At 48.6% G+C, this 27,891-nt stretch overlaps 12 protein-coding genes across 12 annotated transcripts; 7 read left to right on the forward strand and 5 right to left on the reverse strand.

Moving 5' to 3' along the window:
• Window positions 1–36: 36 nt before the first annotated feature.
• Window positions 37–3,256, forward strand: GGS25DRAFT_523347 (uncharacterized protein; the record flags this gene model as incomplete). The annotated part of the gene is made up of 2 exons (XM_049264408.1): window positions 37–733; window positions 891–3,256. The coding sequence occupies 2 exons, from the start codon at window positions 37–39 to the stop codon at window positions 3,254–3,256; spliced, it is 3,063 nt and encodes a 1,020-aa protein (XP_049114337.1).
• Window positions 3,257–3,845: 589 nt separating this feature from the next.
• GGS25DRAFT_532922 (UEV-domain-containing protein) lies at window positions 3,846–5,858 on the reverse strand (the record flags this gene model as incomplete). Its single annotated transcript, XM_049265633.1, has 4 exons — window positions 3,846–5,288; window positions 5,362–5,600; window positions 5,665–5,752; window positions 5,808–5,858. The coding sequence occupies 4 exons, from the start codon at window positions 5,856–5,858 to the stop codon at window positions 4,044–4,046; spliced, it is 1,623 nt and encodes a 540-aa protein (XP_049114338.1). The 3' UTR covers window positions 3,846–4,043.
• Window positions 5,859–6,098: 240 nt separating this feature from the next.
• On the forward strand, window positions 6,099–8,191 carry GGS25DRAFT_351149 (uncharacterized protein). The gene is made up of 3 exons (XM_049258045.1): window positions 6,099–6,838; window positions 6,898–7,257; window positions 7,310–8,191. The coding sequence occupies exons 1-3, from the start codon at window positions 6,203–6,205 to the stop codon at window positions 7,949–7,951; spliced, it is 1,638 nt and encodes a 545-aa protein (XP_049114339.1). The 5' UTR covers window positions 6,099–6,202; the 3' UTR covers window positions 7,952–8,191.
• A 563-nt stretch (window positions 8,192–8,754) lies between these two features.
• Window positions 8,755–10,767, forward strand: GGS25DRAFT_497533 (Indoleamine 2,3-dioxygenase). The gene has a single exon (XM_049261624.1). The coding sequence runs from the start codon at window positions 9,235–9,237 to the stop codon at window positions 10,690–10,692; it is 1,458 nt and encodes a 485-aa protein (XP_049114340.1). The 5' UTR covers window positions 8,755–9,234; the 3' UTR covers window positions 10,693–10,767.
• A 128-nt stretch (window positions 10,768–10,895) lies between these two features.
• Window positions 10,896–12,869, reverse strand: GGS25DRAFT_351414 (DUF706-domain-containing protein). The gene is made up of 2 exons (XM_049258049.1): window positions 11,045–12,869; window positions 10,896–10,971 (listed from the first exon to the last, which is right to left on the reverse strand). Exon 1 carries the CDS (start codon window positions 12,266–12,268, stop codon window positions 11,348–11,350), a length of 921 nt encoding a protein of 306 aa, XP_049114341.1. The 5' UTR covers window positions 12,269–12,869; the 3' UTR covers window positions 10,896–10,971; window positions 11,045–11,347.
• On the reverse strand, window positions 12,862–15,856 carry GGS25DRAFT_351470 (uncharacterized protein). The gene is made up of 9 exons (XM_049258050.1): window positions 15,279–15,856; window positions 15,090–15,118; window positions 14,819–15,010; window positions 14,310–14,764; window positions 13,980–14,241; window positions 13,489–13,905; window positions 13,321–13,427; window positions 13,170–13,269; window positions 12,862–13,112 (listed from the first exon to the last, which is right to left on the reverse strand). The coding sequence occupies exons 1-9, from the start codon at window positions 15,317–15,319 to the stop codon at window positions 12,967–12,969; spliced, it is 1,749 nt and encodes a 582-aa protein (XP_049114342.1). The 5' UTR covers window positions 15,320–15,856; the 3' UTR covers window positions 12,862–12,966.
• Window positions 15,857–16,284: 428 nt separating this feature from the next.
• On the forward strand, window positions 16,285–18,844 carry GGS25DRAFT_351264 (sugar transporter). Its single transcript, XM_049258048.1, has 8 exons — window positions 16,285–16,769; window positions 16,950–17,285; window positions 17,340–17,546; window positions 17,599–17,658; window positions 17,717–17,904; window positions 17,967–18,194; window positions 18,248–18,338; window positions 18,396–18,844. Exons 1-8 carry the CDS (start codon window positions 16,395–16,397, stop codon window positions 18,612–18,614), a joined length of 1,704 nt encoding a protein of 567 aa, XP_049114343.1. The 5' UTR covers window positions 16,285–16,394; the 3' UTR covers window positions 18,615–18,844.
• Window positions 18,843–20,024, reverse strand: GGS25DRAFT_351260 (uncharacterized protein). Its single transcript, XM_049258047.1, has 3 exons — window positions 19,667–20,024; window positions 19,295–19,589; window positions 18,843–19,228 (listed from the first exon to the last, which is right to left on the reverse strand). Exons 1-2 carry the CDS (start codon window positions 19,760–19,762, stop codon window positions 19,425–19,427), a joined length of 261 nt encoding a protein of 86 aa, XP_049114344.1. The 5' UTR covers window positions 19,763–20,024; the 3' UTR covers window positions 18,843–19,228; window positions 19,295–19,424.
• On the forward strand, window positions 20,004–21,483 carry GGS25DRAFT_497561 (vacuolar ATPase). Its single transcript, XM_049261625.1, has 5 exons — window positions 20,004–20,419; window positions 20,501–20,539; window positions 20,633–20,675; window positions 20,750–20,850; window positions 20,961–21,483. The coding sequence occupies exons 1-5, from the start codon at window positions 20,417–20,419 to the stop codon at window positions 21,120–21,122; spliced, it is 348 nt and encodes a 115-aa protein (XP_049114345.1). The 5' UTR covers window positions 20,004–20,416; the 3' UTR covers window positions 21,123–21,483.
• On the reverse strand, window positions 21,484–23,642 carry GGS25DRAFT_497562 (DUF1716-domain-containing protein). Its single transcript, XM_049261626.1, has 3 exons — window positions 23,521–23,642; window positions 23,404–23,452; window positions 21,484–23,308 (listed from the first exon to the last, which is right to left on the reverse strand). The coding sequence occupies exons 1-3, from the start codon at window positions 23,545–23,547 to the stop codon at window positions 21,591–21,593; spliced, it is 1,794 nt and encodes a 597-aa protein (XP_049114346.1). The 5' UTR covers window positions 23,548–23,642; the 3' UTR covers window positions 21,484–21,590.
• A 264-nt stretch (window positions 23,643–23,906) lies between these two features.
• On the forward strand, window positions 23,907–25,229 carry GGS25DRAFT_497564 (phosphoglycerate mutase-like protein). Its single transcript, XM_049261627.1, has 3 exons — window positions 23,907–24,217; window positions 24,288–24,497; window positions 24,574–25,229. Exons 1-3 carry the CDS (start codon window positions 24,163–24,165, stop codon window positions 25,059–25,061), a joined length of 753 nt encoding a protein of 250 aa, XP_049114347.1. The 5' UTR covers window positions 23,907–24,162; the 3' UTR covers window positions 25,062–25,229.
• Window positions 25,230–25,652: 423 nt separating this feature from the next.
• GGS25DRAFT_351531 (glycoside hydrolase family 76 protein) lies at window positions 25,653–27,868 on the forward strand. Its single transcript, XM_049258051.1, has 5 exons — window positions 25,653–26,001; window positions 26,073–26,193; window positions 26,302–26,660; window positions 26,802–27,043; window positions 27,162–27,868. The coding sequence occupies exons 1-5, from the start codon at window positions 25,914–25,916 to the stop codon at window positions 27,714–27,716; spliced, it is 1,365 nt and encodes a 454-aa protein (XP_049114348.1). The 5' UTR covers window positions 25,653–25,913; the 3' UTR covers window positions 27,717–27,868.
• Window positions 27,869–27,891: the final 23 nt, after the last annotated feature.

Genomic DNA, 27,891 nt, shown 5'->3' on the forward strand with positions numbered 1-27,891 from the left:
CTCAATTATCATATTCTTCTATAATACGATTTGTCAATGGCGTCTGTCACGTCACGCTCCAACAAGAGCTCCTCTTCTACCCCCCTTGAAGATCCTGATCCCTTCACGCTTGACCTTAAGCCCCCACCACTACGCCTCCCTCAGCGTAGAACTGACGTGAATCTAGATGGCTCTAGCTCTTTTGACCAGCAGGAAACATCAAGTATAGGAGATTCCTCTACTGCTACAGTCCGTCAAAATAGCCCCGACCCCTTGCCTAAGCCCGTTATAACCAAGATCCCTTCGCAACGCCGTACAACCACGGCAAAATTAGGCTCACTCGTATCCAAATTTGAGATCCTCGATGCAGTAAATAATGCAGAGACTGGCACTTCATTCAAATCCAAACCTAGTGTGATTCCCAGAGCTCAGGAGACTCTGAGACGACAGAGCCGGCCAGTTGAACCTGTGCAACGAAACCCGTTTGTAGATAGATATAGGCCTGCCGAATACTCCGCGAGTGTGTCTCCGAGGCAGGTGGCATCTCCGCCTCCGATGAGTAACAGATCTAAGCTCCCGGTTCACACGTTATACAGCACGACGGCGTCAGGAAACCATAATGTATCCAGAATTCATCTTCCATTAGAAACAAGTGGAGAGTCTTCAGCTATGGCAAGACAGCGCCCAGCGGAAATTCAAGCTTCATATGGTCATGAGGTGAAACGTTGTGCTCCTAACCATGACCTGTTACGAAGTACCGCTTCTCGGACGGCCAGACGCTCTGGATAGGATCCAAGGCTTATCGCAGACCGTAGAAGAGTTTTCGAACACAAAAGCAGTGAGTACATGCGCATAGCCATGACTGTTGATCTGGAATGTAACTAAGCTGGCAGCATATTCTCCTTTCACAGAACCTACCGAGCCAAATTTGGAACGGCCAGCGGCACAAAAACCTGTGACTGTTGCGACAGATTCATCACCGCGAAATCTTCCAGCCCCTAATACCCCTCGGCAACATCCTCCAGCAAAATCTCACCGGCCAATCACATCGTTAACTAGTCCTCTCAAAACTTCACAAAGATTGAGCATTGAAAGCCACGAAACGAAATGCCAAGCCATTCAGCAATCGCCTAGTAAAGATGCTCAGCCATCGAGCGTTACAGGTAGTCCTGTGAAGAGAACACGGCCAAGCGTAGCAGATCTTCGTAAATCTTTTGAGCAAAATTCACGCCCGGCAGAGCGAATGCCTCAGACGCCTAGAAAACCCAAACTCACCTCGGAGAAAACACCAACTCGAACTATTCAGAGTAACGAAGAGTTTCCTCGATCACCAGGCTCCATTTACCGAGGGAGCACTATCTCTATTAAAACAACAACACAAAAGGACAACGCTGTAACTCAGGCGACTCCAGGTGTCATGGCCAGAATCAACCAGACAGAGTTGAAGGAGAGAGAATCACAACAGTCCCTTCGCTCTGCAGCCAACACCGCTAGGCATACTCCAACAATTTCATTACCAAGAAGCAGTCGGTTCCGCCAAAAAGGGATATATAACTTCGACGGGGCCATGTCCCTGGAGCAAGAGGACCCCAAAGATGAGGGAGAGGTGTTCGTCGATTCTCAATCGCAATGTCTACTGCCTGGGCTTCCTCCAACTATTCAAGGGAGCAAGACATCTTCTCACATAAGTTTAAGCCAGCCCCTTTATCCCGCTGCCTCGAAAGCGTGTTCCATAGGTACATTGGGCGGTGTGTTGAAAAAGGATGGCAAGTCTAAGGTGCCAAAAAAGACCCGAAGGAGTTCCAGACCAGTCCTTAAATCAGAGGCTATGACGAGATGTGCAGGAAAAGTGTCGGACCTCAGAAAGTTCTTTGAGCGATCCTCGATTCGAGGCTCGTCTCCGGCTCCTTCTAAGGGTTTTTGGCAAAACCGCGACCGGGATAAGCCAGAAATCAACGTGAAGAAGCGTGTTGCACGAAATATCCTAACTGCGTCGACAACAACATTAGAAACACAAGTTGCGCCGTTGGAGAGAATATTGACCCCTGAGCTGACCACACAAATTTCAACCGATGACTTCTCCTGTAACTTTGCGGAAGCCTTAGGTGACGCAGAGGCATCGAAACTACGGGTAAATTTGGACGCGGACGTAGATGGTTCTCATGAAAACCCCACGCTAAAGCAAGAATCACCTGTCAAAAGCCGTATACAACAATTCGAATGCCTAGAGCAGAATTCTCCAGTTGCTAGCTTAGTTCCATCTGCCCGAGCCAAATCATACAATGCCAATCTGCACACCCCTTCCAAGGTAAAGGGGAAGGGTGTTAAGCAATCCGAAACTGATGCAACCAGACACCCATTCAAACAGCGGAGTGCAGAGTTGTGGCGGCGAATATCGAACCCCTTTACTCGGTCAGCGGATACTTGGGGTAGTAGCAGTGATGATGATGAGAAAGCCAATTCGAGTACTGTCGACGATACTGACGCACGGCCGCAGCCTGCTCATCGGCGCGTGCGATATCGTCGTTCAAGACTCTTTGGCTACCATCTATATCGTACATCTGAAGTAATTCATTCCTCGGCTGATTCATCTCACAGTGAATTGGGCATTAATACTGATGACGAACTTGTAGCGACGTTCAGGAATGAAGCACCATCGACATATCAGTCGATGAGAAGAACTTTTCCTTTTCTTGCGCGCATGTCGGAGAGCCTAGGAGGCGTAGAAGAATTCAACGACTTCGGACTCGATGGCACCGTACTATCTAAGGCGACACGGTGTCGAGATAAACCGGCCAGTGATGAGGCCTCGCAGGGCCTAAACGATGCGCAGAGCGATGCCAAACCGATATCGAAGACGGCATCGCAGCAAACCACGGCGGAGCGCAAGCGCCGCAGGCTCGAAGAGAAAAAGCTTCGTCGAGAACAGAGAGAGAAGAAGAGAATAGATAAGGCGAAAGCAAAAGGAAAAGCAAAGGATACAGGAGCTGATGACGGCGATAATAGCGAGAATAACGAGCAGGGCAAGGGGAAAGGGAAAGAATCCGATGGCAAAAAGAAAGAAAGCAGTTGGAGCAAGAAGACGTCTTCGGGTTTCGTAGTACGCCAGATCAACGATGTTAAGCTCAGACATCCAAAGCCAAGACGGCCGGGTCAGGTCAGGAAGATTGTCAACATGTACAAGGAAAAGGCCAGCAGCGGGATTAAACTAGGCAAAGGGAGCGGTGTCGGTTCTACACATGCTGCCGGTACAAGTGCCGAGGAGGGAGGCAACTGATGGAATTCACGGTTAGAGAAGTAGGTATCCCTAGATTCGGCGATAGGGGAGGGAAAGAGGACGACCAAGGATAAACAGACGTAGCTTATCGAGTAATGACTTAGTAATCCTAGTGGTCAGGAAGGTCAGGTACTAAGGTATTATTGAAATCAGACCAGCCGGCCACCATGGATGAAAGAGAAAAGGCATTGCCCTCGGGCTAGGTAGATATAGATACCTACTCCTAAGACACACGGAGGCTGCCTCTTAGTTAGCGCAAGGTAATCAGTTAACAAGTTTGTTAATTTTTTTTTTTTTTCCCTGTGACGACCCCTTTTAGTTGGCCTCCTCTTTGCGTTGTTGATTCTTGAGTGAGCAAGATTAGGTAGATAAACTTGTGTACGAATACGCATCTGACCTAGATGATACCTAGACACGACACCAAAGAGTAGGTAAGGTACCTGTACCTGGTTTGCAGGTTTGAGGGTGAGAATAACAAAACCCTTCAATTCATCATCAAAAGATATCTTTGGTTTGGGTATATATACATACCTACCTACCTAGGTACCTAAGGCAGGTCAACTTTCTTCCATGCCTACCCACCTAGGTTACATACTTCGTATAACCCAACGCGAGGATAGTATATACCTATGTGATTATTGGTGTCACCTTGGCCAAGCTAGTAAAAGGGGTAAATAACCCCGCTTATTCCTTGAAGCTTCAAAATTCCAACCGATTACTGCCACTGGATATTATGTATCTCCTTGCCTGCCAGCCTGCATGGCTACTAAGTAAGTAGGCATCTAACTTACCCGGCAAGTCCCATACCACGTCCAATCTTGCGCACAAGTGCCTTCTTCAGATACCACTCGCGCGCCAGGCCCCGCGTCGTCTTGACGAAGACAGTCGGACTGATCCGTCCGCGCTCGACCGCCCTCCCAAGAACGAAGATGGCGTCACCTAGTGCCCGCTCCTCGGCCGCCGCATCATACAGCTGGTTTGCCACCACGGTAGGGGCGACGAGTAAGTCGTCGATGGGAGGCGGTTCTCGGGTTTGCGCAGAATAGATAACACGGTCGGCTTCTTGCAAGGACTGCTGCAAGATCGAGGTATTAGAAGAGAGCATGGCAGAGAGTGGGGCAAGCGCTGCCGTGTCGGATTGTAGGTTCTGAAGGGCTGTGAGCATGGCCGCGCGTTGGGCGCCGAGACCAGCGAGAGAAGACTCGTTCTGCGCTCGAGCGCGTTGGCGCAGGCCGTGGAGTGTCGAGGCGAGTTGGCGTAAGAGCGCATCCTTTTCCGGGTTAGGTGGAATGGGTGGCGGTAGGAGGTTGTCGTCGGCGGAGGAGGACGGAAGGGCAAGGGAAAAGGGCTCGTCCATCAAGTCAGGGGGCGGGGGCGGCTTCGGTTTGGGTTGCATTGGCGGTTGTTGCCAGTTTTGTAGAGGGGGGCCAGCTGGAGGGCCGTGGTAAGGAATAGGAGTGGCGGGAGCTACCATGGATGTACGTCGAGAGTCTGGCGATGGAAATCCAGGCTGAGGGGGGCCACCGTGTTGATACGTAGATTGTGGCTGTAGCTGAAGCTGCGGTGGATATTGAGTATTCGGAGGTGCTGGTTGCTGGTAGGGTTGCAAGGGTTGAGGGGGATGTGATTGCCCTTGTTGCGGTGGCAAAGGAGGGGCCGTGTCATATCGAGATAGTCGAGTCGGCTGTGTCGTCGTAGGTGTACCATACTGGCTCGATTGACGTTGAATTCCGTCCGGTAGGGGTGGTCGTGGGGGTCCGTCTGTTTGGGCAGTGGACGGGCCAGAAACGACCTGAGGGAGGTCGCTTCCCTTTGGTGGAGGCGGAGGTGGTCTCGAATCGCTAGGATGCGGAGATGGGACCTGCTGGGCACTCTGCCTTGTCATGTCGGGAGGCAAAGGCGGTACTGGTGGAGGTGTCGGGGTCGGGAGTGGTTGTTGGGATGCAGGACGAGCTTGTTGCCGTGACACTACCGGCGGTTCCTTCGCAAATATGTCTCTCAGTATAGCGAGGAAATCTAGCAACGATGATTTCTACGCAGCTGATATTAGTATCTTTGCGCGACGAGAAATATTATATATTAGCTAGCATGAACAAGGCACTCACATCCCAAAACTCGGCCCAGCCCACGAGATAAGGATGGTATATTCGTCCTTGGGGGTCAACATGTTGGCCTGGCCGCACCATCATGCTCTCGGTAGGAGTAACATAGCCCAGCGGTGCCTCCCGTGGATAGGCATGTGGTATCCATAATGAGATGGGAAATCGATATGTCGTTCCACGAAAGATGACGGGAATGGTTCCAGAGAGGTGTAAGAGGAGAGCTGATACGCCGTTGTCGAAGGCTGCAAATCGTAATTGGTTAGAAGGATGTTGACTAGGATTAGTGAGTGAGGCGCTTGACCATACTATGTACATCTGTCCTGGGTGACAGTGAAGGGTATTGAGATAGCGCTTGGGCTACATCGTTATAGGTGCGATTCACATCTTGATATTCCTGTCGAAGGTATTCTCAGTAGTGTCCAGCTTGCAAAGTGACTGGTATTTCTTACGCTGGTTAATACACTATACAACCAATTCAGAACATGCTGCTGGACGACCATCTTGGTGATGGTGGCAGCTGATTGATTAACTTAGTTGTAGTAACAACGTCATGATAGTTAAACTTGGGAGTTGAACACTGTAACAATTTAGATGTTAAGCCTCGTGCTGGTATGTACTGGCGAGCGTCGCCAAGGCTGATGGTAGGTAGGTACATGTAAATGCTTGGTGGGGCTTGATAAAGCCATGGCCAATCATAACCATTTCTAATTCCTAACTGTCAATTATTCAATCGGACGCAAATTTATCCGATTGATCAACCCAAAATTCAACCTTTTGTATCAATCAACCCAACTTAATTCAATCTTTAATAACTACACAGCTTTTCAATAAATTATAATTCAATATGCCTCGTCCGCAATCTAAGATAGACGAATATAAAGATGAGATTATCGCCCGATGGTCTATTGGTGATTCAATTGAAGCTATTACTGAATGGCTATCCCACCTTATTCCAATCTCACAACGGACCTTAGAAAGAAGACTCAAAACCTGGGATCTTCACCGACACTCTCGTACAACAGTTACTCCTCAAACTTTAGACTTCATTCGATATCTTGTCTTTCACCATGGATATAATGATAAATCAATCCTTCGAGAACTTTCTCGCGAAGGTGTAGATTTAAGCCCTAGAGGTTTACAGGTCGTACGACTTAGGCATAATATAAAAAGGAGATATCGTACGGATGAAGAACGCAATGAGGTTCTGCTTCAAGCTCAGAACTTCATGGAAAATGCCGCCCAATATAGCTCATCGATACAGTATTATGGAATATCTGACCTATATAAATTCATGCAAACACGAGCTGGTATCCTTGTCGGACGAAACCGGATATATCAGATCTATAAAGATATATATCCAGAGCATGTACAAAGAAGACGCGAAGCTGGTTGGAACCATCGTACGGAGTTTCAAGTCCCAGGACCTAACTGGCTTTGGTCTTTAGATGGTTATGCTAAACTCTCAGATTTTGGATTCCAGGTATGTCGTACGATACATATTTATATATATATATATATATATCCTAATTATTCCTATAGATCTACGCGTGCATAGATGCGTATTCTAGCTTAATCATCTGGATTTATGTAGGGCGATCAGCAACTACTGCTATGAGTATATTAAAGCAATTTCTTCGTACGGTAATGGCAGGAGAAGTTCGGCCATGTTTTACTAGAGCCGATCATGGTATAGAGACTCCTTTATGGGCTGGTGCCCAAGCTACTCTAGCAGAAGCCGGTCAAACAGAGATATCGTACGAAGATGAAGAAGGTAATACTCATATTCATCGCCAGGGAAACCGGCTATCGTCTGTTCATCTATGGGGGCCTAGTACGAAAAATATCAAAATAGAGTCTTGGTTTCGGCCCTTTCGAGAAGGAGCTATTGATCGTTGGATTGTAAGTAAATAACCTTTATTACATTATCGTACGATATTAATATGTGAATTAGGCTTTTAAAACTGAGCTCATACATAATGGTCTATTTGTTCCGGCCGATCCTATTGACCAAATAGCTGTATATGCTATATATGGCCCTATGATTCGAAAGGAATTTGCTGAATTGGTGGATATCTGGAACAGCCATCGCATCCGGAAACAGAAGAATAGACCTCACGTACGACCAGGAATCCCTTATGATTTATATAATACGGAAGAAGTTGCCAATTGGGGGATTCCTGTTGAAAAAGGCAGTGCTGCGTACGAAGCTGCTCAAGTTATGGCTCAGCCTTTGGACAATATTGAAACAGATGAGTTTATGACCCCTGAAACAACAGAATGGTGCGAAAAGCAGCTAGAAGGGATAGGCTTTGATGGCCGGCTGTTAACAGAAGATCACCTACGGCCACATCTTGGAACTTATATTAAGCTTCGAGATATCGTACGAAGGCATGCTCTATCAAGGGAATTACCTCATCTTGAGCTGATTGGCACTCCTGTTGGTAGCACCGAGAAATATATCAAATTACTCGAGCTACTTCAACAAAACCACCCTTTCTTTTCGCACGATAACCTACGCGGGGATGAGCTACCTCAAGGGATAGTTAATGCAGTTCAACAAATGCAGGAAGAAACGGACGATCTTGAGGAGTAATTGTATCTAGCTAGCTTCGTACGAGAAATAAAAGGAAAAGATTCAATCTAGTATATACAAAAGAGATATTTCAAGTCTAATATCTAACGCTTTCTAGAAGCCATGGCAGGCGTTGTACGGTAAAAGATGGGGGTATTGAAGATATTGGCTTTGGCCAGTCCCAGCCAGCGCTGTTGCTGCCGGCCCCGGACGAAGAATAAGAAGAAAAAAGCTATTCTCAATTGAATAAGAATATAGGACGGTAATTATCGTACGAAAATTGAATGAATAAAGCTGTAAGAAATATTCAAAAGGTTGATTCAAATTGGTTGAACACTGACCGATGACGTAAGCAAGTAACTAGCTACGGAATGTGAAACTGAGACGCCGACAAAACCCCGCATACTAAAGTCTAGATACAAGTAACTAAATTTCAACGTTTAAAGTTTCACTGCGGCATTACCGGACGCCACCGGTATCGCTTCAAGTTCTTTATGCCTACAATACCCAGGTACCTGCTTACAGACATACATACATACATACATACATACATACATACATACATACATACATACATACATACATACATTGTACATGTATGCAGATCTAGATCCATCCATTCAGCCGGAGTCAACCGGACATCAATGGCGCCATATGAGTTGATCATTTTTGACCATGTGCCATCTCTATCCTTTATTAATGCCCATAATTGAAGACTGGGAAGTGATGAGAACAAGTCATGTTCATATATGTATCCTCTTCCATGTTGAACTCATTAGGTACTAATTAATATATACATGTCTATGTACATACCTATGTACAATAGTAGATTTAACTCTTGCCGGGACCCCCCATCTTCTAAACCTTGTTGGACCCTATGGTTGGTAATACATACCATGTAATACTAAACCTTAAGTAACTTATAGTAGTCTTATACATGACAGTCTAAGAAAATGTCTAAGAAAATGTATAAAAGTTTCAAGTTCCCACATCTTTGATCATTTGAACTTTCTTTCCATTCTCGGACATATACTTGTATTTATTGTACTTAGTTGTCAACGTCAACTCGCTTCGGCCCATCATTGTCTACCTATCTTTAACATATTATCATTGTATGCTTACAACTAACCTGTAATTTCGCACGGCTGAGGAGTATCACAGGATATTCTCTGTATACTCCTTGCGTCAGGAATTGGTTTTCTTCCTCTTTTTTGAGTTGCCAGAGTCCTCAGAGTCTCACCACATTTACTCGTCCGCAAGTTGTCTCAAACTATCCCAAGCACTAGAGACATAATATCTTCGTGATGAGACCCCCTATTCCCATCTTATCCGACTATGGAATCTCGCCAAACCATGGATTCCTACCTGATGTCCTACCCTTAACGAGACTTCCGGACCCCTATTATAATAAATGGGAGTCCATTGGCTCTAATCTGCAGAATCTGATTCTCAGTAAACGCCTCCGGGGAGTCATCGATCGCCTACCTGTTCTCTCCACCGTTGGTCTGGAACATGATGCGGAATGGAGAAGAGCATACATGCTCCTGACCTTTTTTGCTCATGGCTACATCTGGGGAGGTGACATTCCCTGTGATCGAGTGCCACCGAGCATTTCTGTGCCCCTTTTGGATATTTGTGAACATCTCGAAATTCCACCCGTCTCCACCTACGCCGCCTCGGTGCTATGGAATTTCAAGCCGCTCTTTGTCGATGAGGGGATAGACGATCTGGATAATATCGCCACTCTGTTGACCTTCACCGGGTCACTTGACGAATCTTGGTTTTACCTAGTCTCGGTTGCCATCGAGGCTCGTGGTGGTCCCATCATTCCTCTCATGTTGACAGCAGTTGCTGCCGCTCGCGAAGGCGATAGCGCAACCGTGACACGTTGCCTGCGTGCCTTTGCCGAACGTCTTGATGACCTTGGTGGACTATTGCGTCGTATGCATGAAAGCTGCGACCCTGGCTACTTCTACAACCGCATCCGCACTTTTCTCGCCGGCAGTAAAAACATGGCTGAAGCAGGCCTACCTAATGGTGTTATCTACGACGATGGGACGGGCGAGTCCCAGTATGTTCAATACAGCGGGCCAAGTAACGCACAGAGTAGCCTGATCCAGTTCTTCGACATTGTTCTTGGCATCGAGCACCGTCCTACTGGCGAGAAACCAGATCCAGCATCCGAGTCGGAGCGAGAAGGGCGTAGCTTGGTTCCCCAACACAATTTCATTCGCGACATGCGACGGTACATGCCAGGACCTCACGCTCGCTTTTTGCGTGATGTCGGTGCCGTAGCTAACATCCGAGAGTTCGTCGAGAGCCGTGGTGGTACTGATCTTCCGTTGTGTATTGCGTATGATGCGTGCCTTGCTATGCTCCGCGCTTTTCGTGATATCCACATCGCCATTGTTACACGTTATATTTACCTACCGTCTCAAGAAAAGAGGGTTCGCAGTCCCGAAGTCGCCAAAACCCGACAGAACCTGGCAACGGCCTCGAACAACGAGCAGCATAAGAAGGTCAAAGGCACTGGCGGCACTGCCTTAATCCCCTTCCTCAAGCAGGCTCGTGATGAGACAGGCGAACCGTCCGTCCTGACTTGGGCCAAGCGTTTCATGAGTCGACAGACTAAGATTTCGGGTCAAAACGATTTCTTCCTCGGTAAAGAAGAGAAGAATGCATTGGATGAACCCGTCTTAGAACACGGTCTTGCGGGGACGTGGTCTATGAATGAGGAGTACGGCGGTATCTGCTACAATTAGCGCGCCACTGAAGATATGAAGTATTTATATAGATAGATACAGCGAAGACCGTTTGAATACTACAGCGTTATCTGATTCTTCGGCCACATACATTATCGTGACTTTGAAGGGCATGTTCACTTGTATCTCTTGGGAGAATGCCTATAATATGCCCTACCTAGGTACCTATATAGGGACTAAGAGAAAATTATACCGGTACATCTCCAATACAAAGCTTTAACCTAGATATCTACCTAGAATTTACTGTCTAATATTCGTACTAGGTATTCACTTATAATACTGCAGCAGAGAGTGACGAATTGCATCGTGAGTATAACTCGTTTTACTATCTTATGTAGTTGGGTAAAATTACCTAGGTAACCCAAGTAGGTATCTGCCTACTTCCATCTAAATACCTAAATGGATATTCAAACTAACTAATTTGTTTGTGTTTGTGTTTGTGGTTAAATATCATCCCAAAAGATCAATCAATCAAAATGCCCGAAAATTCGCCAAACCCTTCCCCTTCCCTATCCCATGAATTTTTCTTTTATCGTCACAATGAACTGAGTTCATTTGCCAAGCCATCAAATCATGTGTACCTACCTACCCTACATACCTACATAGGTTAGGCAGGTAGGTACTGTAGGTACAGAAAATCCCAACGTCTGTCTATCTACCACTTGACGACCTTCTGCGGGAAGAACTCGTCAATCAGGTCGAGATAATACGGCTTGAGCTCCTTGATGTCGGGGACGCCGTCGCTCTTGCTGTACAAATCGTAAGGGTTGAACGCTTTGACGGCGCGCAGCATGTCCTCGTCATGCTTGTCCATGAGCGCGCGGTACGCGCCCTCCTTGTGCCAGGGGTAGAAGGAGTGGTAGCGGATCATGGCGAGGGCGTCGGGGGGCAGGGTGGACTGCTCCTTGACGACGTGGTAGAGGTACTCGTCGTGGCCCCACGAGAGCATCACGTTGTCGAGGCCGCAGCCGGGGGAGTAGATGCCGAACTCGGTGTTGTAGATGGGGTCTTTGGAGTCGGGGTTCGCGGCGAAGGTGTCCGGGTAGATGTTGCGGGGGTCGAAGGCGCAGCCGACGGGGAAGGTGTCGCCGACGACGTCCCACTGGCCCTCAGATCCGTAGAAGTAGAGGAGCTTTCCCAGGTCGTGGATCAGGCCCGTGACTTGCATCCACCTGGGCTTGCCGTCGCGACGGATTGCCTCAGCTGATTGAAGCAGATGCTGGATCTGCGAGAGACTGGTGTCCGGGTCCGACTCATCGATCAGTGTGTTTAGCTTCTCGATGGCCTGCCATACTGTCATCTCTTCACGGGGCCGCGTCTTGAAATGGTTCCGCGCCTTCAGGTTGTAAGCCACGGTCTGTTTGGTGTGCTGCTCGCGATAGAAGTTCTTGACGCGGTCACACGCCTCCTCGTATTGTCGGAAGTTGGCCTTGTCCTTCTCTGAGTCGAATGCCGACTGGTCGTCGAACTTGGCCTGGCCCTTCAGCACATTAACTGTGTCGATGTGGTCAGATGTCTCCTCAAGCTCCAACCCATTGCGGGAGGTGGTATCGTCGTAGAGAACGCCTGGTGCCATGATGATATTTGATATATTAAAAGGGGTATCTCTTGATGCTAGGTATAGTAAATGGAATAGGCCTCGTATTTATTCGCAAGCGTTACAATTGTAGCCGAGTATGTAGTTGAAAAACTCTTCGAGACATCACCATCCTTGACATATTATTTATATAGGTACCAAAAGCCTCGCCGCACACGTTCTACTCCTATGTCGTGTAAGTGGTATAACTAGTCCCATACTAGCTCGACGTGAAGACCAAAGCGTGGGTCAAACGAGGTAAAAATCGCCGAACCGAGCTACATCTAGCGAACTAGCTCAAGCGGTGATCTCCCGAGAAAAAAAGGCCTGCCTGCCAGGTACGCCAACCTTAAGGGGGTAGATCTGCGGATGGTTTTCCGGGTCGTTTGAAAAAGGGTAATATTTTCCGGTTCTAGATTTGGGAGATATCGCATCCACTGGTCTCGTCCATATGCAACACTCCACGTCTTTGAAGCGGAGCAACGTCATATTAGCATCATTCGGTATTTTTAGCCCTCGATCTCAAATTCCCCACGTTGGATAGAAGTAATTTTGAAGTTCGGTCAAGCTTGGTAATCTAAGGCGATATCGTGGAAGTCGCGGTAAATATACCGGTAAGGAGGTCATGTGCAACCCGTTCAGCCACTTACGTATCTCGTATTAGTTTGACGAATAGGATGTCTCCAATTGAAATGGGTTTATTCGTCATTTTCTGGTACCCATCCCCAAGCTTTCATTAGTTGTTGTTGTATTGCTGCGGTTGGCCGGGCGTGTTCTGCTTCAGTCCTCTTCAAGATATCGACCAAGGCCTCCTGATCGGTCCGTTCTCCGAATTGATCGCCAACTGCGCTTTCATGTTAGTCTGGATCAGTCCATTGTGATGACTTGGGATATATCGTACACATCGCAATACCCATGCAAGCAGTGAACATACTCGGAGGTGTCCACTGGTTGCAAGCACCGATACCACACAACTCCCTTACGAGGTCCTCGATTCGATGCTGTCCCACGTCAGTGCATCCGGTGAGGAGCTTCAGGGGAAGGAGACTTACGGTCATTTGCTTAACTGCTGCTCGGCGATTTGTTCCTACTTTGGGAATAGATGGATCAAACTGAGTTAGGAATAATTGTGCAAGGATATGGTGCTGAATCCCGATGACTGCAGGACCGTAAGCCAACATTCTTCAATATAAGGCGATGATAAGCACATCGGCACCTACCGTGACAGCTTGAGCCGTGCCAGATCTCCGGAAAAGCTTGGGGTGAACTGCGCGCTCGATAGAAGAATGGGTTGAAGGACATTGGTCGAGTAGCCGACCATTTCCTACATGCTTCATCAAGAGCAACCCAACGACCGGTCGTGAATGAATTTTCACCAAAACAGTAGTTGAGAACATCGGCCAGAAGCACGATTGCCCTATTCGACCACGTGTAATCATCAGCCAGCTCAAAGGATCGGTCTACGACAAAATGATCCAAGCTGACCTTTACCGGCTGTTGGGTGATCACGGCAATATATATTTCTTGTCGCAATCCCACCCAAAAGGATGCCGCGCTTAAGCTGCCAGGTACCATATAATGGTCTCCGACGTTGACAAAGGCATGAATGCCGAGCAAGTGACTGTAGGTATCCTGGCCTGTTGTGGGAACTATCATACATGGTTAGTTGACAGCCCTTAATTCAATAATGATTCTAGAATTTTTCTCTCACCATCCATCTCCTCGAGCATACGTAGGATTATTGTCGCTGCAAATAAGTTCTCATCTGATACCGCTGAAGCATGGTTCAGCATGGGAATCAGATACTTTAAACACTCATCATGATACCTGTTCGAGGCAAGGGGATCAAAATCCGTCGTATGACTTAGATGCCTGGCAGCTATGGCGAAGATGGCGTTTAAGAGCGTATGACATGCTCCAGCCCGCTCAGGAACGACAAGTTCGAAATGTCTCAGCGGGTCACACAAATCCAACTAGGCACTCAAGTCAGTTCTCTGTACAGACGGCAAGTTTTCAGGGCGGTGTATGTCACCAAGCTTACACATATCGCTAATCTTTGTATATAATGCCGAAATAGCAATGCCTCGGTTCGGCTTTTAAGTGGTAAGGCTGAGATGGCTTGGAAATTCGGGGTCAAGATATCCCTGATAGGTGGTATACGCGTGTTATTACCAACCTGCATGGACCTCACATTGCTAGGACTGCTAGCTTTTGGTTCTAAGAAGTCTCTGCCAGATTGTGAATCTATTGCGAGGGAACCCTCGCTCGTGAAGAGCCCATTGTGCCCCAATGAGTTTTGAACCTGCACAATACTACCTGGTTGACTTTCAGGTATGCGCTTCGTCGAATCAGCAGCCACCGGAGGTGTGATACTCCGAGAGGTCCGTTGAAGATTCCCACCATGGTTTTCGTCTATATGAAACCCATATTGTATTGCTTCCTCTAGAATAAGTGGATTTTGATTGGCCAGAGGTCGTGTTTCATCAATATAAAATACTACTCAGTTTTGTGAGTCTATCTGTTCATCTTTTGTCTGATAGCAAAACTCACGATGTTTTGGCGGCTTGAGCCATTTCTGGTTACTAGCGAATTTCTCTGAGTAGGTAGATACCATGTCAGACTTGTCGAAATAGTGAATTTGAACGATTTTGGACTTGCCTTTGCTGGATTTGAACTTGAAGCCAAGCTTACATTCGCGACCTGCGCGAACACAGCGACCACATCTTGGAACCGAGCGATCACCTAGGTACGTATTCGACTAATCAGTTCCTGTTGTTTCGATGTGATCAAAGATTATGATGAGTAATCTGGGATTTCTCACATTTTAGATGGTGTTCTCGACATGTAACGCTGTTGCCAAGAAGCCAAGATTAGCAAGTGGCCAACATTTGAAAACCCCATCATCATGTAGAGGAGTGGATATTCAATCCAACTCAAGGTCCACAGGCCTCGGTGCCATCTAGAAACCTAGCAACCAAGTAGATCCTGGGGAAAGAGTATGAAATCATACCAAGGTGTAGCAAGCAATTCCGTTTGCTCTGGTGAGGGCATTCGCAAGGTCGTGAGGGTCGTTGGTTCGGCGAATAGCTACTAGATTGGCCCGGTATGTTTCGGTCAAAGTTGCCCGTACAAGAAGTAGATGTAAGAAGTCCAATCTGGAAGAGGGGATCGTCTAATAAAGATGGGCAAAACCGCCGAACGGAGATAAACAAAAGGGGGGGGTCGAATAGAATCGAATAGCATACACCGGCTTATGGAACACCGAAGACCAGGTTCAATTGGCTACTAGGTAGCTAGATAACTAACTATTCGATGGTCATTGGATGATATCCCGAACAATGGTCTCCAAGACTCCAACAAGGCCCGGCCCCATGGGGTTTTTGGGGTTGTTGATGTAGGGTATGGGGTAAGGAGGTATAATCAAGGCAAGCTGACCATGATGTAAAACAATCTAGCCAATGGATGATCTTCCAAATACTTGCAGGTAATACTTTATGTAACTGTAGTAGGTCAGCTAAGTTGTCAACCCCAGCTTAGCTTGCAACTTACAAGGAGCTAATGAGGCAACGTGCCGCTACCCCATGAATGTTTTGCGGAATATTATACTCGAAAGGCAGGTACTGCGTAATAGGTTGGTAGATGTAGGTAAGTAACTACCCTTCCATCTTAATTTCCCCAGGATTGAACCCTAGTAGCTGTGTATTAGGTATAATCCGATTGTTCCAAGTGGTTCTTTCTTTCTTTCCTTCCCCGCAACTCTTTCCGCTCCACCGTCAAGACGCTCGTCAAAGAAAAATGCAACAAGAGCTAAACCGTTTATAGTCTATAGCAAACTGCCTCGGCTTGTCTAGCGTGATCATTTTCCGAACTAGCCTTGGAACTCCAAGCGAGCTATAATATTTCATTTATCGTTAGTTTATTTATTTCAAAGTTTCCCTTCCCTATAAAAACCCAAAGGACGACGGGAATGAATTTTGGTGGGATATTACTCGCAGCATAAGCTTTCTTGCAGGTCAGCAAGTCCTTGACGTCTTTGGAGGATAGGATTGTAACCCCTCATTCGATTTACATAGCAAGTCGGTGCGGTTGCTTTGCCAACCCGCATCATACTCTAAGTATATCAGCCATGACTTCGGCAGCGTCGGGGAAAAGCATAACGGACGACATGCTCGAGAATGTCCCGCAGCCGTCCCCAGTTATGGAATCGAAGGAGCATGGGAAGCTCAGCGACATCATCCGAGATGCGAAGCTCGCAACGGAGAAGGAGCAAAAGATGACCCTGTTACAGGGTCTAAAGTTGTATCCTAAAGCCATTGCATGGAGTGTCCTCATATCGACATGTATCGTTATGGAGGGCTACGACGTCTCCCTAGTCAATAACTTCTATGCCTTTCCACAGTTCAACGAGAAGTACGGTGTTCCCATCACCGACGCCGCTGGAAATACCTCTTATCAAGTTCCAGCAGCATGGCAAGCCGGGTTAAGTAATGGTGCGGTAGTGGTAAGTTAGATCATCTGTCCGTATCTGTTGAATATTTAAATGCTCCCCTTTCCAGCCTTCGATCGTTGAAACCTGCAGAGGAAATTCGTTAGCGATCGATGCCCACATTATAATTGTCCTTTTCTTCATATCTTCGTATGGGCTGTGAAAGTTCTATATTAATCCCTTCATTCTGCGCAGGGTGAAATTATAGGTCTTGTTATAAACGGTTGGGTCTCTGAGCGATTCGGTTACCGATACACAGTTATATTTTGTCTTTCGCTCATCATCGCATTCACCGCCATCTTCTTCACTGCGCAAACCGTGGTGCACCTCCAAGTCGCCGAGATCCTGTGCGGTATCCCATGGGGTGTCTTCCAGACTCTGACTATCACCTATGCTTCCGAAGTATGCCCTGTCGCCTTGAGAGGCTACCTCACTACTTATATCAACTTTTGTTGGGGAATCGGCCAGATGATTGGCATCGGTGTTATAATGGGTAACTTATGGCGGACTGACGAGTGGGCGTATCGTATAGTAAGTCTCGCTTGGGCTCTTTTCCCCTTGGCGACAGCTGCTAATAATAACTAGCCATATGCCTTACAGTGGCTTTGGCCAGCTCCTCTAATCTTCGGCATTTATTTCGCGCCCGAATCACCATGGTGGCTAGTAAGAAAAGGAAAACTTGATGAGGCCAAAAAGTCCTTGCTTCGATTAACCAGCTTTGACCGTGAATCGGACTTCGATGCGGATGAGACTGTTGCCATGATGGTTCATACGTCCGCTTTAGAGCAGAAGGTTAGCTTTGCTTCTTTGATATATAATACCTTGCCATTAACCACTTCTATAGATCACCAAGGGAGCTAGCTACATGGACTGTTTCAAGGGAGTCGACAGACGCCGGACCGAAGTATGTCAACCGTCTTTGCTTTGGGGTGCTCGTTTTCTGTGATACTGACTTGGGACAGATTGTATGCATGTGCTGGGCAATTCAAAATCTGAGCGGAAACTCATTTTCCAACTATTCGACATATTTCCTGCAAAGGGCCGGGCTTAGCGATGAAAAGGCGTATGCATTCGCCATGGGCCAGTACGCCATAAACTGCGCTGGCGTCTTCGGAGCTTGGATTCTGATCACTTTCGGAATTGGACGAAGGTGAGTTATACGTGCCCTAGGCGTTCGCTTTAGCGTTTCGAGGCCTTGCTGACTTTTGAAAGGACTCTTTACCTATATGGTCTTGCTGGCCTCTTTTCCATGCTAATGGTTCTCGGATTCCTCGGCCTTGCCAAAGATCGAAATGCTGCCTCTTTAGCAACAGGTAGCATCATGTTGGTGTGGGCTCTCTGCTACCAACTCACTGTCGGGACCGTTTGCTACTCCTTGGTCGCTGAAATATCGACAAGACGCCTGCAAATCAAGACTGTGGTGCTCGGTCGTATTCTTTAGTAAGCCATTCTCAAAATAGCATGAATCGAGGCTAGAAACTTACATATTTCAGCAACATCGTTAGCATTATCTGTGGTGTATTAACGCCATATATGCTTAACCCTTCCGCATGGAACTGGGGTAACTATGCGGGTTTCTTCTGGGTAAGTTTTGATACAATCTCGCAGCTGTTACTTTCTACTCACAACGTCATTCTACAGGCCGGCTCATGCTTCCTATGTTTCATCTATACCTATTTCCGCGTACCCGAGCCAGCCGGGCGTACGTTTGCAGAGTTAGATCTGCTGTTCGAACAAAAAGTGAGTGCGAGAAAGTTCGCCACGACTGATGTAGATGTGTTCGCCGAGCACGTCGAAGAGGTCGTGATGAGGAACTATGAAGACCAGCTTGCCCTTTCAAACACCAAGACGATTGTTTGAGGCATGGTAGGATGAGCAAAGCATGAGGGGCGGAACAGCCGGAATACGGCCATGAGCCATGAGGAACGCGGGTGTGACTTGTACGAGATAAATATGGACCTTCCTTGAATACCTAGGTAGCATTTATTGCATTTTGGACAAATAGTTGAATACCTAGTTTATGAACCAACTTGATTTGTAATAAAACGAGAACTGAGGTGTAGTGTCTGAGTGGTGTTGCGAGGTGATTTATGTAGCCGTCGTAACGGGGATCCAATCTCTGGATCGTATGACTGCCCAGACAAGTATGTGGGACCCACGATTTATATCATACTACCTATCGCTTGACTACCTACCTAAGTAGGTAAATAGGTATTTTTGAAAATCTTATTCTTGGAGATGAGAGTTCATACGTGATGGCTAACAGGTTGGAGATGGGGCACTGAGCATAGACGAACACATCAATTGTGTTCAATAAATAGTGCATATATCGTCATTATAGACGAATACTAGCTGTTGAGCATATTTCCCGGTAGAAAAGAGCAGTAGCCTTGTAGTAGGAAGAGGAGAAGTTGTATTGTATAATACATAGCACTCGAGTTCAGAACTCGGTGATCACCCACTCACTATAAAACCTGCTCGCCAGTGAGGATTGGTGTTGAGCTATCTTTGACTCTTGGGAAGAGCATACAGCCACGCACCTGGATTGAACCCAAAAATGTCCCGGTATAGGCAGGTAGGCATCAAGGCACGACTAGACGCATATTACAAAGGTGACTGACACACCTAACGGATGAGATGAAACAACAAGGCATACCGATTCTACCAATGCTACCGGTTTGGCAAGTCTTTGGGCTGTGCCTCAGCTGTGGTGTCCCGGACGGTCTGGCCCTTTTTATACTCCTCCTCCAAGACCTTCTGCATCTCGAAATCCAGCTGGCGCTCCTTCTTTATTCGTTGCTGTTCCATGTCCCGCACGACACCTTCATGCATTGCCTGAAGAGATTAAGAGAGAACTATGTAAGTCGCGGCGTTTGGCATAAGGGTTTCGTAGCATGGTGGTCGGTTCATACCTCTTTTTCCATATTCTGCTGAAAGTGCACCAAGATAACGGTACCGACGGCGAAGAGGGATGTGCCCGCCAGTGTAAGCTTGGAGGCGCGTGACATGGTCTTTTTTTTTCTTTTTTTTTGGCCTGGCAGCTTCTAGCTTGCAGAAGATTTGTTCCGATCTGCCTGATAAGTGATTATATATGGTTTTGGATTGGATTTCGTAGTCCCATGATCGTTTACTTATCGAAGCTCTTTTCTTGGAATTTCTAAGTAAGCAAATTTGAATTTGACTTGAAGCAATTGAAGCGATGGAAGCCGAAAAAGGGCGAAATCTATAACTACAGTACCGTCCTGCGCCGTAAAACTGCCCATATGACGTTAGGGTATACCTAGGTAACTAAGGTCAAGGATCTTATCGATAAGTTGAAGCTTCCAACGGCTTTGCTGTTTTTCCCTGGTCCTAGCTCCAAGCGCTCCAGCCTCCAGCTCTTCCCCAACCTAGCCTAGCCCAGCCCAGCCCCATTTCGTGGCTGTAGGCCTGTGACACTCACTTCGTCAGTTGGCAGTTGCCAGTGCTCATTGATGCATCAACTCAACATTACCTAGTACATAGCACATACTGCATCATCTCGACGACCTACTTTTACAACCAGCCACCATTGTTCTTCATTGCACCGCTAGACCACTAGACACCAGCGAAAAGACCCTTGAAACCGTCTCATATCTTCGAACCGACTTATACAGAAAGACATCCCTTTCTAAGCTGCCAGCATGGTATGCGATCCAACGACTACTCCTCCTTCTAAAGAATTGGCAATTGCAGCTAGCTAACCATACACTTTCTCTCAAACACAGTCGGCCCAAAACTCGGCAGGCATCCAGACCCTGCTCGATGTACGCAATCCGCTTTTACCGCAATATCGAAAGCACGTAAACTCTGAGCTTGGCAGGTCTCGCTAACAAGGAACTCGTGGTATATACATATAGGCCGAGAGGGAAGCTTCCAAGATTGTGCAAAAAGCTCGAGAATGTTGGTCTCCCTACATAGTCTGCCCCGCCCATTTGTCATTAAGACAATTGATGACTGACGCTCGAGTATGACAGTTCGAACCAAGAGAGTACGAGAGGCGCGAGATGAGGCCAAGAAGGAGATAGAAGCGTACCGTCAATCCAAGGACGAAGAGTTCAAGAAGTTCGAGTCAGAGGTACTCACATCCACAAACCCCTCACCCCACCCCCAGCCCTTCCTTCTCACTATACCGCAAGCACTATAACTCAGAGCAATTGGAGGATACTGATGTTAATCTACCTCCAGCACACACAAGGCAACAAGCAGGCCGAGGACGACGCCAACCGCGAAGCCGACGCCAAGATCAAGGAGATCCAGGCAGCCGGCGGGAAGGGAGAAGCCGAGGTCATCGAGAACCTACTCCACGCCGTCTTCGAAGTCAAGCCCGTGCCACCATCCAAGAAATAAACTCGTTACCTACCTAGTGCGATCTTTAGTTTGAGGATAGAGAATCAGCTAGCTTTGGAGAAGAAGGCCTGAGAACGGACGGACGAACGACAGCAAAACCATCGCACACAATGGTTGCGTCGGGAGACCACAATCGGTGGTAGGGGCAGGGTGTGTGTGCATATTATCAATTACATAACACGTATTTGGTAGCTTTGAAGGGGCAAACTCACGAATAAAGAAAGGATTGGTGTGTGTCATTGACTGTAACAAACAAGAAAGCTCGTCCGTATTATGTTTATAGAAGACAAGTTTTGATGATGAGGAGCGCCGGTAACTTACTTGAAAAGTCGGCTTGGCAGCATTATCTATCTCTACCTATTCCTGATTCAGTGTTCTTACTATACAGAGGTACATACGCTACTATTCCCTCGTCTCCCTACCTAGTTACCTACATGTAGGTACGTAAGTAAGGTATTATTTATCTATCTACTGCAAGAACTGCACCAGCGTCGACAGCATGTCCCTCGTATCCCCGCCCTCCGCATCCTCCACATCAATCCCATCAATCTGCTCCTGTATCGTGCTCCGTATGACACCAAACCCCTCGTCGCGCTCGGCGAGTAAAGCCTGTATCGTCTTCCTCGCGCCGCCGTCCTCCGCCACCAGCCACGCGAGCACGACGTCCAGCGTCTGCAGACAGAACAGGCCGGCGTCGAGTCTGCGGGAGAACCACGCGTCTGCCTGTTCCTCCTTCTCCTCGGCGCTCATGCCCTTCTGCTGGGCGCGGATCGCGTCGTCTGCGGAGCCCACGCGCGCCGCGTAGTCCCTGCGCAGCCGGACCAGCTTTCCTATCTTCTCGTAGTCCTTCTCGACGAACTTGGCGAGGGTGCGGATGCGCTCTGCGGAGTCGGCTGGTAGCAGGCGTAGCATGGAGCCGAAGATGCCGATGAGGTGCTCGGTGGTCTGGCTGTCGTTGCTCTTCTTCATGAAGAGCGTGAATATGTTCTTCAAGCCGCCGGCCTCGACGATCCGCTGGCAGACCGCGGTGCCGGACGCGCCGGCGCCGCCGGCGGCGTGGTCGAGGAGGCGCAGGGCGGCGGGCTTGCTCATCTTGCCCTCTTTCAGCATAATGAGGCACAGCTCGACGCCCTCGGCTTCCACGAACTTGGCCTTGCCGTCGGGCTCGTCCGCGAGACAGGTCAGGGCCTCGAAGAGGTTCTCCATGTACTCTTCTTCCTCGCCCCTCTTTACGGGGTCGCGTTTTCGGTAGGCCGCGACGAGCTGGAGCATTATGTCCACGGCATCCAAGCTGGCTAGTTTCCGCCGGTTCTTCGCCGATGTCTGTACTAGTATCGCCAGGACCTCGGCGGCATACTGCTTGTTCTGGCTGACAGCGGCCTCCTTCACCTGTATCCGTCGCAACAGCCACGTAAGCAGCTTATCGTTCTCGGCCACCTGCTCGGCCGTCGTCGTTCGCCCGCTACACAGATTCTCCACAACGCTGAGCGCGTAGTAGACACCGCTCTGATCGACCTCCTGCGTTTCGTCGAGCCTCTCGAAGTTGGAGACGAGCAGCCCCAGCAGATCAGCCTCGAGCAACGCGTCGACGAGCGCGTTCCACTCGTCCTCGTCGGCGGAGGCGTCCTCGTCCGTCAGCTCCATTATGATCTCGACCGCGTCGATGGCGATGTCCGTGTTCTCGTGCGCTAGCAGGCCGACGAGGCTCGCCACGCACCCGAGCTTCGCGAACTCCGGGTACAGCGCCGGGTGCTCGGACAGGATGGACAGGGCCTTGATGTCGGCGTCGAGGTCGGCCTCGCTCGCGATGAATTTTTGGGGGTCGTCCTCGAACTTGGCGCGCAGCTCGGCGTTCTTGTTGATCCGCTTCTCGAAGTTGAGCGCGGTGCGCCGCAGCCAGGCGCTGTCGAACTTGTCGGTGGCGGCTGTGCTGGGGTCCGGGTCGTCGACGTAGTCTAGCACGTCGTTTTCCTGGGCTGTGATGCCGCCGCCGAAGAAACGCCCGTCCTCGTCGTCGTCGTCGGGAGGTAGGTCGGGGCCATAGTCGGCGTTCTCGTCGTCGTCTTCTGGTGGGGGAGCTGGCCCGGCCTCGACATCGTCATCGTTTTCTACAGGCTCGTCATCGACGCGCGCGTGTCGACTGCTGCTTCCGTTAGATGTGAGACGGGCAGACTTGTATCTCTGATCTGTGTTGTAGTTTGTTGTTAGTCACCGTAGCCACTAAGTTAAAAAAAAAAACTTGGTAAGTTGGTAACTGAGTGTGAAAGGAGACAATACATACTGGGATCTCGAAGAGGCTCTAGCTTGCGCTTGTTGCCAACACCTGAGGCCTACAGTTCACGGTTAGCTGGATGCTTAAACACAAACCCCCATTGAAGCGCGTAGTGGGTAGACTCACTTTGAAGAGATCATCTATGCTAGTCATTGTGCATTGCCTGGTTATGTGTATGACTTTAACTTGGTGATGTCGAGGTGTTATGTTAAGAAGCTTGAGATAAGTACTTTGTACCAATAGAAAATAGAAACAACCTTATACCGTTGACAAGGGTCTAGAGCTGTAAATTCAATGTTGTATTGACGCTAACCTAGTAAGATGCATCTGAAAGGGTCCCCACATAACTAGCGCAGCTTGTACGCCGTAGTCAAAAGACTAGTAAGCTTCAAAGAGATGCAGCTGCGTGACAGCTGTACAGTCTCAATTACGTTGCATTAAGCATAGCAGGCACGATACATCCAGTAGTAAGTACTACTGCTACAGTGCTACCTGCTCAGGTCCGGTAAGTACCAACGGTCACTAAATCTTGATAATTAATGTTCATTCATGATATTGTTATGGATCTCTTAGTATGTATATAAAACCCTTCTTTCTTTCATATGACTAGTTATGTATTCAACAAGTTTTGAGTCAAGTTTGGGTTACATGAACTTTGGAAAACAAAGCCAATAATCATAATAATACAAAATTATATCTACTTTCAATAATTACTTAACAATAGCTACTTAATAACCAAGTAACTTGAGAAAACCCTCATTCTCAAGCATGCCTCCTACTTTAATACTTGTTCGTCATGCTCAGGCTGAACATAATGCTACCAGTAAGTTCATCATAACACTATTTACTATACTCACTATACTCACTATTATCACTTTTCTAACCTTTTCTAGAAAACTTCTATATACCTGATCCAGATCTAACCGAGGAGGGGCATGCTCAATGTGCAGATCTACGGAAAAGCCTCATGGAAAACCCATTGGTTCAGCAAGCCGAACTCATCATCACTTCACCAATACGCAGAGTGGTACAGACTGCTTTACGGTCTGCGGATTGGCTGCTAGAGAAGGGCATCAAAATAGAAGCTGACGCCAGTTGGCAAGGTAGGTTGACCTATATTTATGGCCGTCAGAGTTTGGACACTACCGAATAAGCACGTACTAAAGCAATTTCGGATAGAAAACTCCCCTAAGCCATGTGATACGGGGACTCCCGTCGACAAACTCGTACATGAGTTTCCCAACGTTGATTTCTCCAAGGTCGACCCTATCTTTCCAGACAAGACGTCGCCGGCGGCTAGCCATTACCACTTCACCAGAACAGCCCTTATAGCACGTGCCCAAGCAGCCCTGAAGAGGTTGTATGAACGGCCAGAAAAGGTAATTATGGTCTACTCTCACTCCGCCTTCCTGCGACTAGCCGTCTCGGGTTATTGGTACTTCAACGCCGATTACCGCATCTTCGATTTTGCATCAATGGACGGTCCCAGAGACTCTTACCGTTTAAAGCAACACGAGTCCACGAGGGAGAGTGGAGGAGGATTGGGTCGGAGCTGGATTGATCCTATAGTGCTTGGCTCGGAGCTACCAGATGAAGAACCGGCTGTCGAAGGGGACGGAAGCGGGAGCGGGAGCGGCGACGGGAACGGGAACGAACGTGATTATTAAGTCTGCATATTACCTAAGCACATAGTTACTTTTTTTTCCTTTTTGTCAAGACTTGACTTCCATTACATGACAGTAGGGAGGTAGTTATGTACTCATAGCGTTGCGATAGATATGTATCTGATTATTCCCAGCGTCATCAACAAGTTCAAGCCAACCAAACTTGGAGATATGTATTTGTGATATTTTCCATCCAGAGACCAATCAACCAACCTGCCCAGACTTGCCCAGGCTCCTGAGGTATGGGGGCTTAATGAAATTGAGGCAGTGCAGTCCAATCCCATCGGCTTACATACCAGCATACCTGCATGTTGTACCTGGTACTGTGCCATACCCTATTACCATCCTTTCAATCGGAATGGTACCAATAGGCAACAGTCTTTTGTCTTTCCTATTAGTGCACAGCCTTAAAAGCTGACAAGAACCGTTGGTGCACAATACGACAATGTAAGAATGCGAAACGAGACACTATAACAACTTACTGTAGTTTTCGTAGGTATCACATAACTAGTGGGCTGGCCGGGTTCGATTCCTTTGTTACGAAGAGAACGGACGTCTAAAGTAGAACGCGCCGCTCGGCTTTGAAGCTTCTTATTGTTAAACTTGAACTCCCATACCACATTCTTTTGTATGGCCACGCTCGTTTTGTTACCCCAGGTTCAATAGGTCCTTATACTCTGAAGGGCAGGCTTACTCAGTACGACGTTCTCGCATCTATGATGCTGACTGCAATTTCGACTACCTGCCTAAGTGTCTTGTTTTTTATATAGCGATTTATTGGAATGTGATTCTCGAGGAACAGTCTACAAACAACATCAAGAAATAGCCGCCGCCACACGATCCCTAGTCGCAAACATGCAATTGACTACTCGACATCTTCATCTACTATGGCTTACTCCCACAGTCGTGCTAGGCGCACTCGAGGTTGATCTAGACTCGCCAGGTATGTATCCCCGCTAGATACCCCTCCCCGGCATCACTTGATAAGTTCAGCTAACTCGACATGTCCCCTAGACTCTATCAAAGCTGCGGCGAAACTAGTCGCCTACGACTTGATGAAATACTACCATGGTAACGAATCCGGCCATGTACCAGGTATCTTACCGGGACCTCCGCCGGACGGAGACTACTACTGGTTGGTTTGCGATCCCCTGAACTTTTATTCATGCTTCCCCCTATACGTAGGAAGGGTTAGATACTAGGTAGGAAAAGGCACTAATGAAACTTGGGCCCAACTTCACAGGTGGCAAGGCGGCGCGCTCTGGGGCACGATGATAGACTACTGGCACTACACCGGGGACGAGACGTACAACGACGTGACGTTCGACGCGATGCAGTTCCAGGTCGGCGAGCACCGGGACTACGCGCCGCGCAACTGGACGCTGTCCCTGGGAAACGACGACCAGTCCTTCTGGGGCATGTCGGCCATGCTCGCTGCCGAGAACAAGTTCCGCGACCCGACGGGCGACGATCCCCAGTGGCTCGCGCTCGCACAGGCCGTCTGGAACCAGCAGGCGGACCCGGACAGGCACGACGATGAGTGTGGTGGGGGGTTGCGCTGGCAGATATTCCCGACGAATAGGGGCTATGATTATAAGAATAGTAGGACTTTTCCTTTTTTCCCCTCAACTCACGTCTCGTCTCTCTTCCCTTCCCATCGAAAGAAAGGGAGGAAAGGGGATATTGCTAGAGACGGAAAAGAGACCAAAAAGTATCAAGCTGACATGATTACCCAACACACAGCCATCGCAAACGGATGCTTCTTCAACATGGGGGCCCGCCTGGCCCGCTACACCCACGACGAGAAATACGCCAAGATGGCAACGGAAACATTCGACTGGATCAAGGCGGTCGGGTACATCGACGACGACTGGAACGTGTTCGACGGCGGCCACGTGCCCTTCAACTGCACCGACGTCAACCGCCAGCAGTACTCGTACAACGCGGCGATTCTGCTCTCGGGGGCCGCGTACATGTATGACTATGTATGTCACACACTTCCTCCCCCCCCCCCCCCCCCCCCTTTTTTTTTTTTCTCTCTCCCCCTTTTGAAAAGAGTAGGATGTTAGAAAAGGAAAAAGGAAAAGCTAACACACCACCAAGACCAACGGCAGCAAAGAATGGGAAGACCGCGTGACCGGCCTCCTCGACGGCATGGAGCGCGTCTTCTTCGTGAACGAGACCCTCTACGAGCCCACCTGCGAGGCCGGCGCCTGCTCGACCGACATGATCAGCTTCAAGGGGTACGTGCACCGGTGGCTCGCCGTGTCGACGCAGGTGGCGCCCTTCACGCGGGACCGGATCACGGCGCTGCTGAAGTCGTCGACGCGCCACGCCGTCAACCAGTGCACCGGCGGGGACAACGGCAGGCAGTGCGGGTTCCACTGGACGTCGGGGGTGTTCGACGGGAAGACGGGCGCGGGCCAGCAGATGAACGTGCTGGGCGCGCTGTCGAGCCTGCTGGTGCTCGACGCCGATGTGCCCGCCACGAATATGACGGGGGGCACGAGCCAGGGGGACCCGGACGCCGGGGCGACGGGGCCGACGCTGCCGGAGCTGCCGCCGATCACGACGGGGGATAGGGCGGGCGCGGGGGTCGTGACGACGTTTATTCTGGGGAGTAGCATTGCGGGGCTGCTTTGGATGGCTTTGGATTGATTGGCTTCTGGATGTTTGGGTGTATATGTAGGTAGATAGGTTTGCATTCGGCGTTTGACTTCAAATTGAGGGTGTTAGCGTATATACTACCTATGTAAATACGTCTGTCTTTAAATTTTGCTTCGATCTTATTCAGTCGCAGATGTGAAGGCAACTTGTGTGATAGGCGAGTGAG

This window comes from Hypoxylon fragiforme (assembly GCF_022984875.1).
Source record: "Hypoxylon fragiforme strain CBS 206.31 chromosome Unknown GGS25scaffold_7, whole genome shotgun sequence".
Lineage (NCBI taxonomy): Eukaryota > Fungi > Ascomycota > Sordariomycetes > Xylariales > Hypoxylaceae > Hypoxylon > Hypoxylon fragiforme.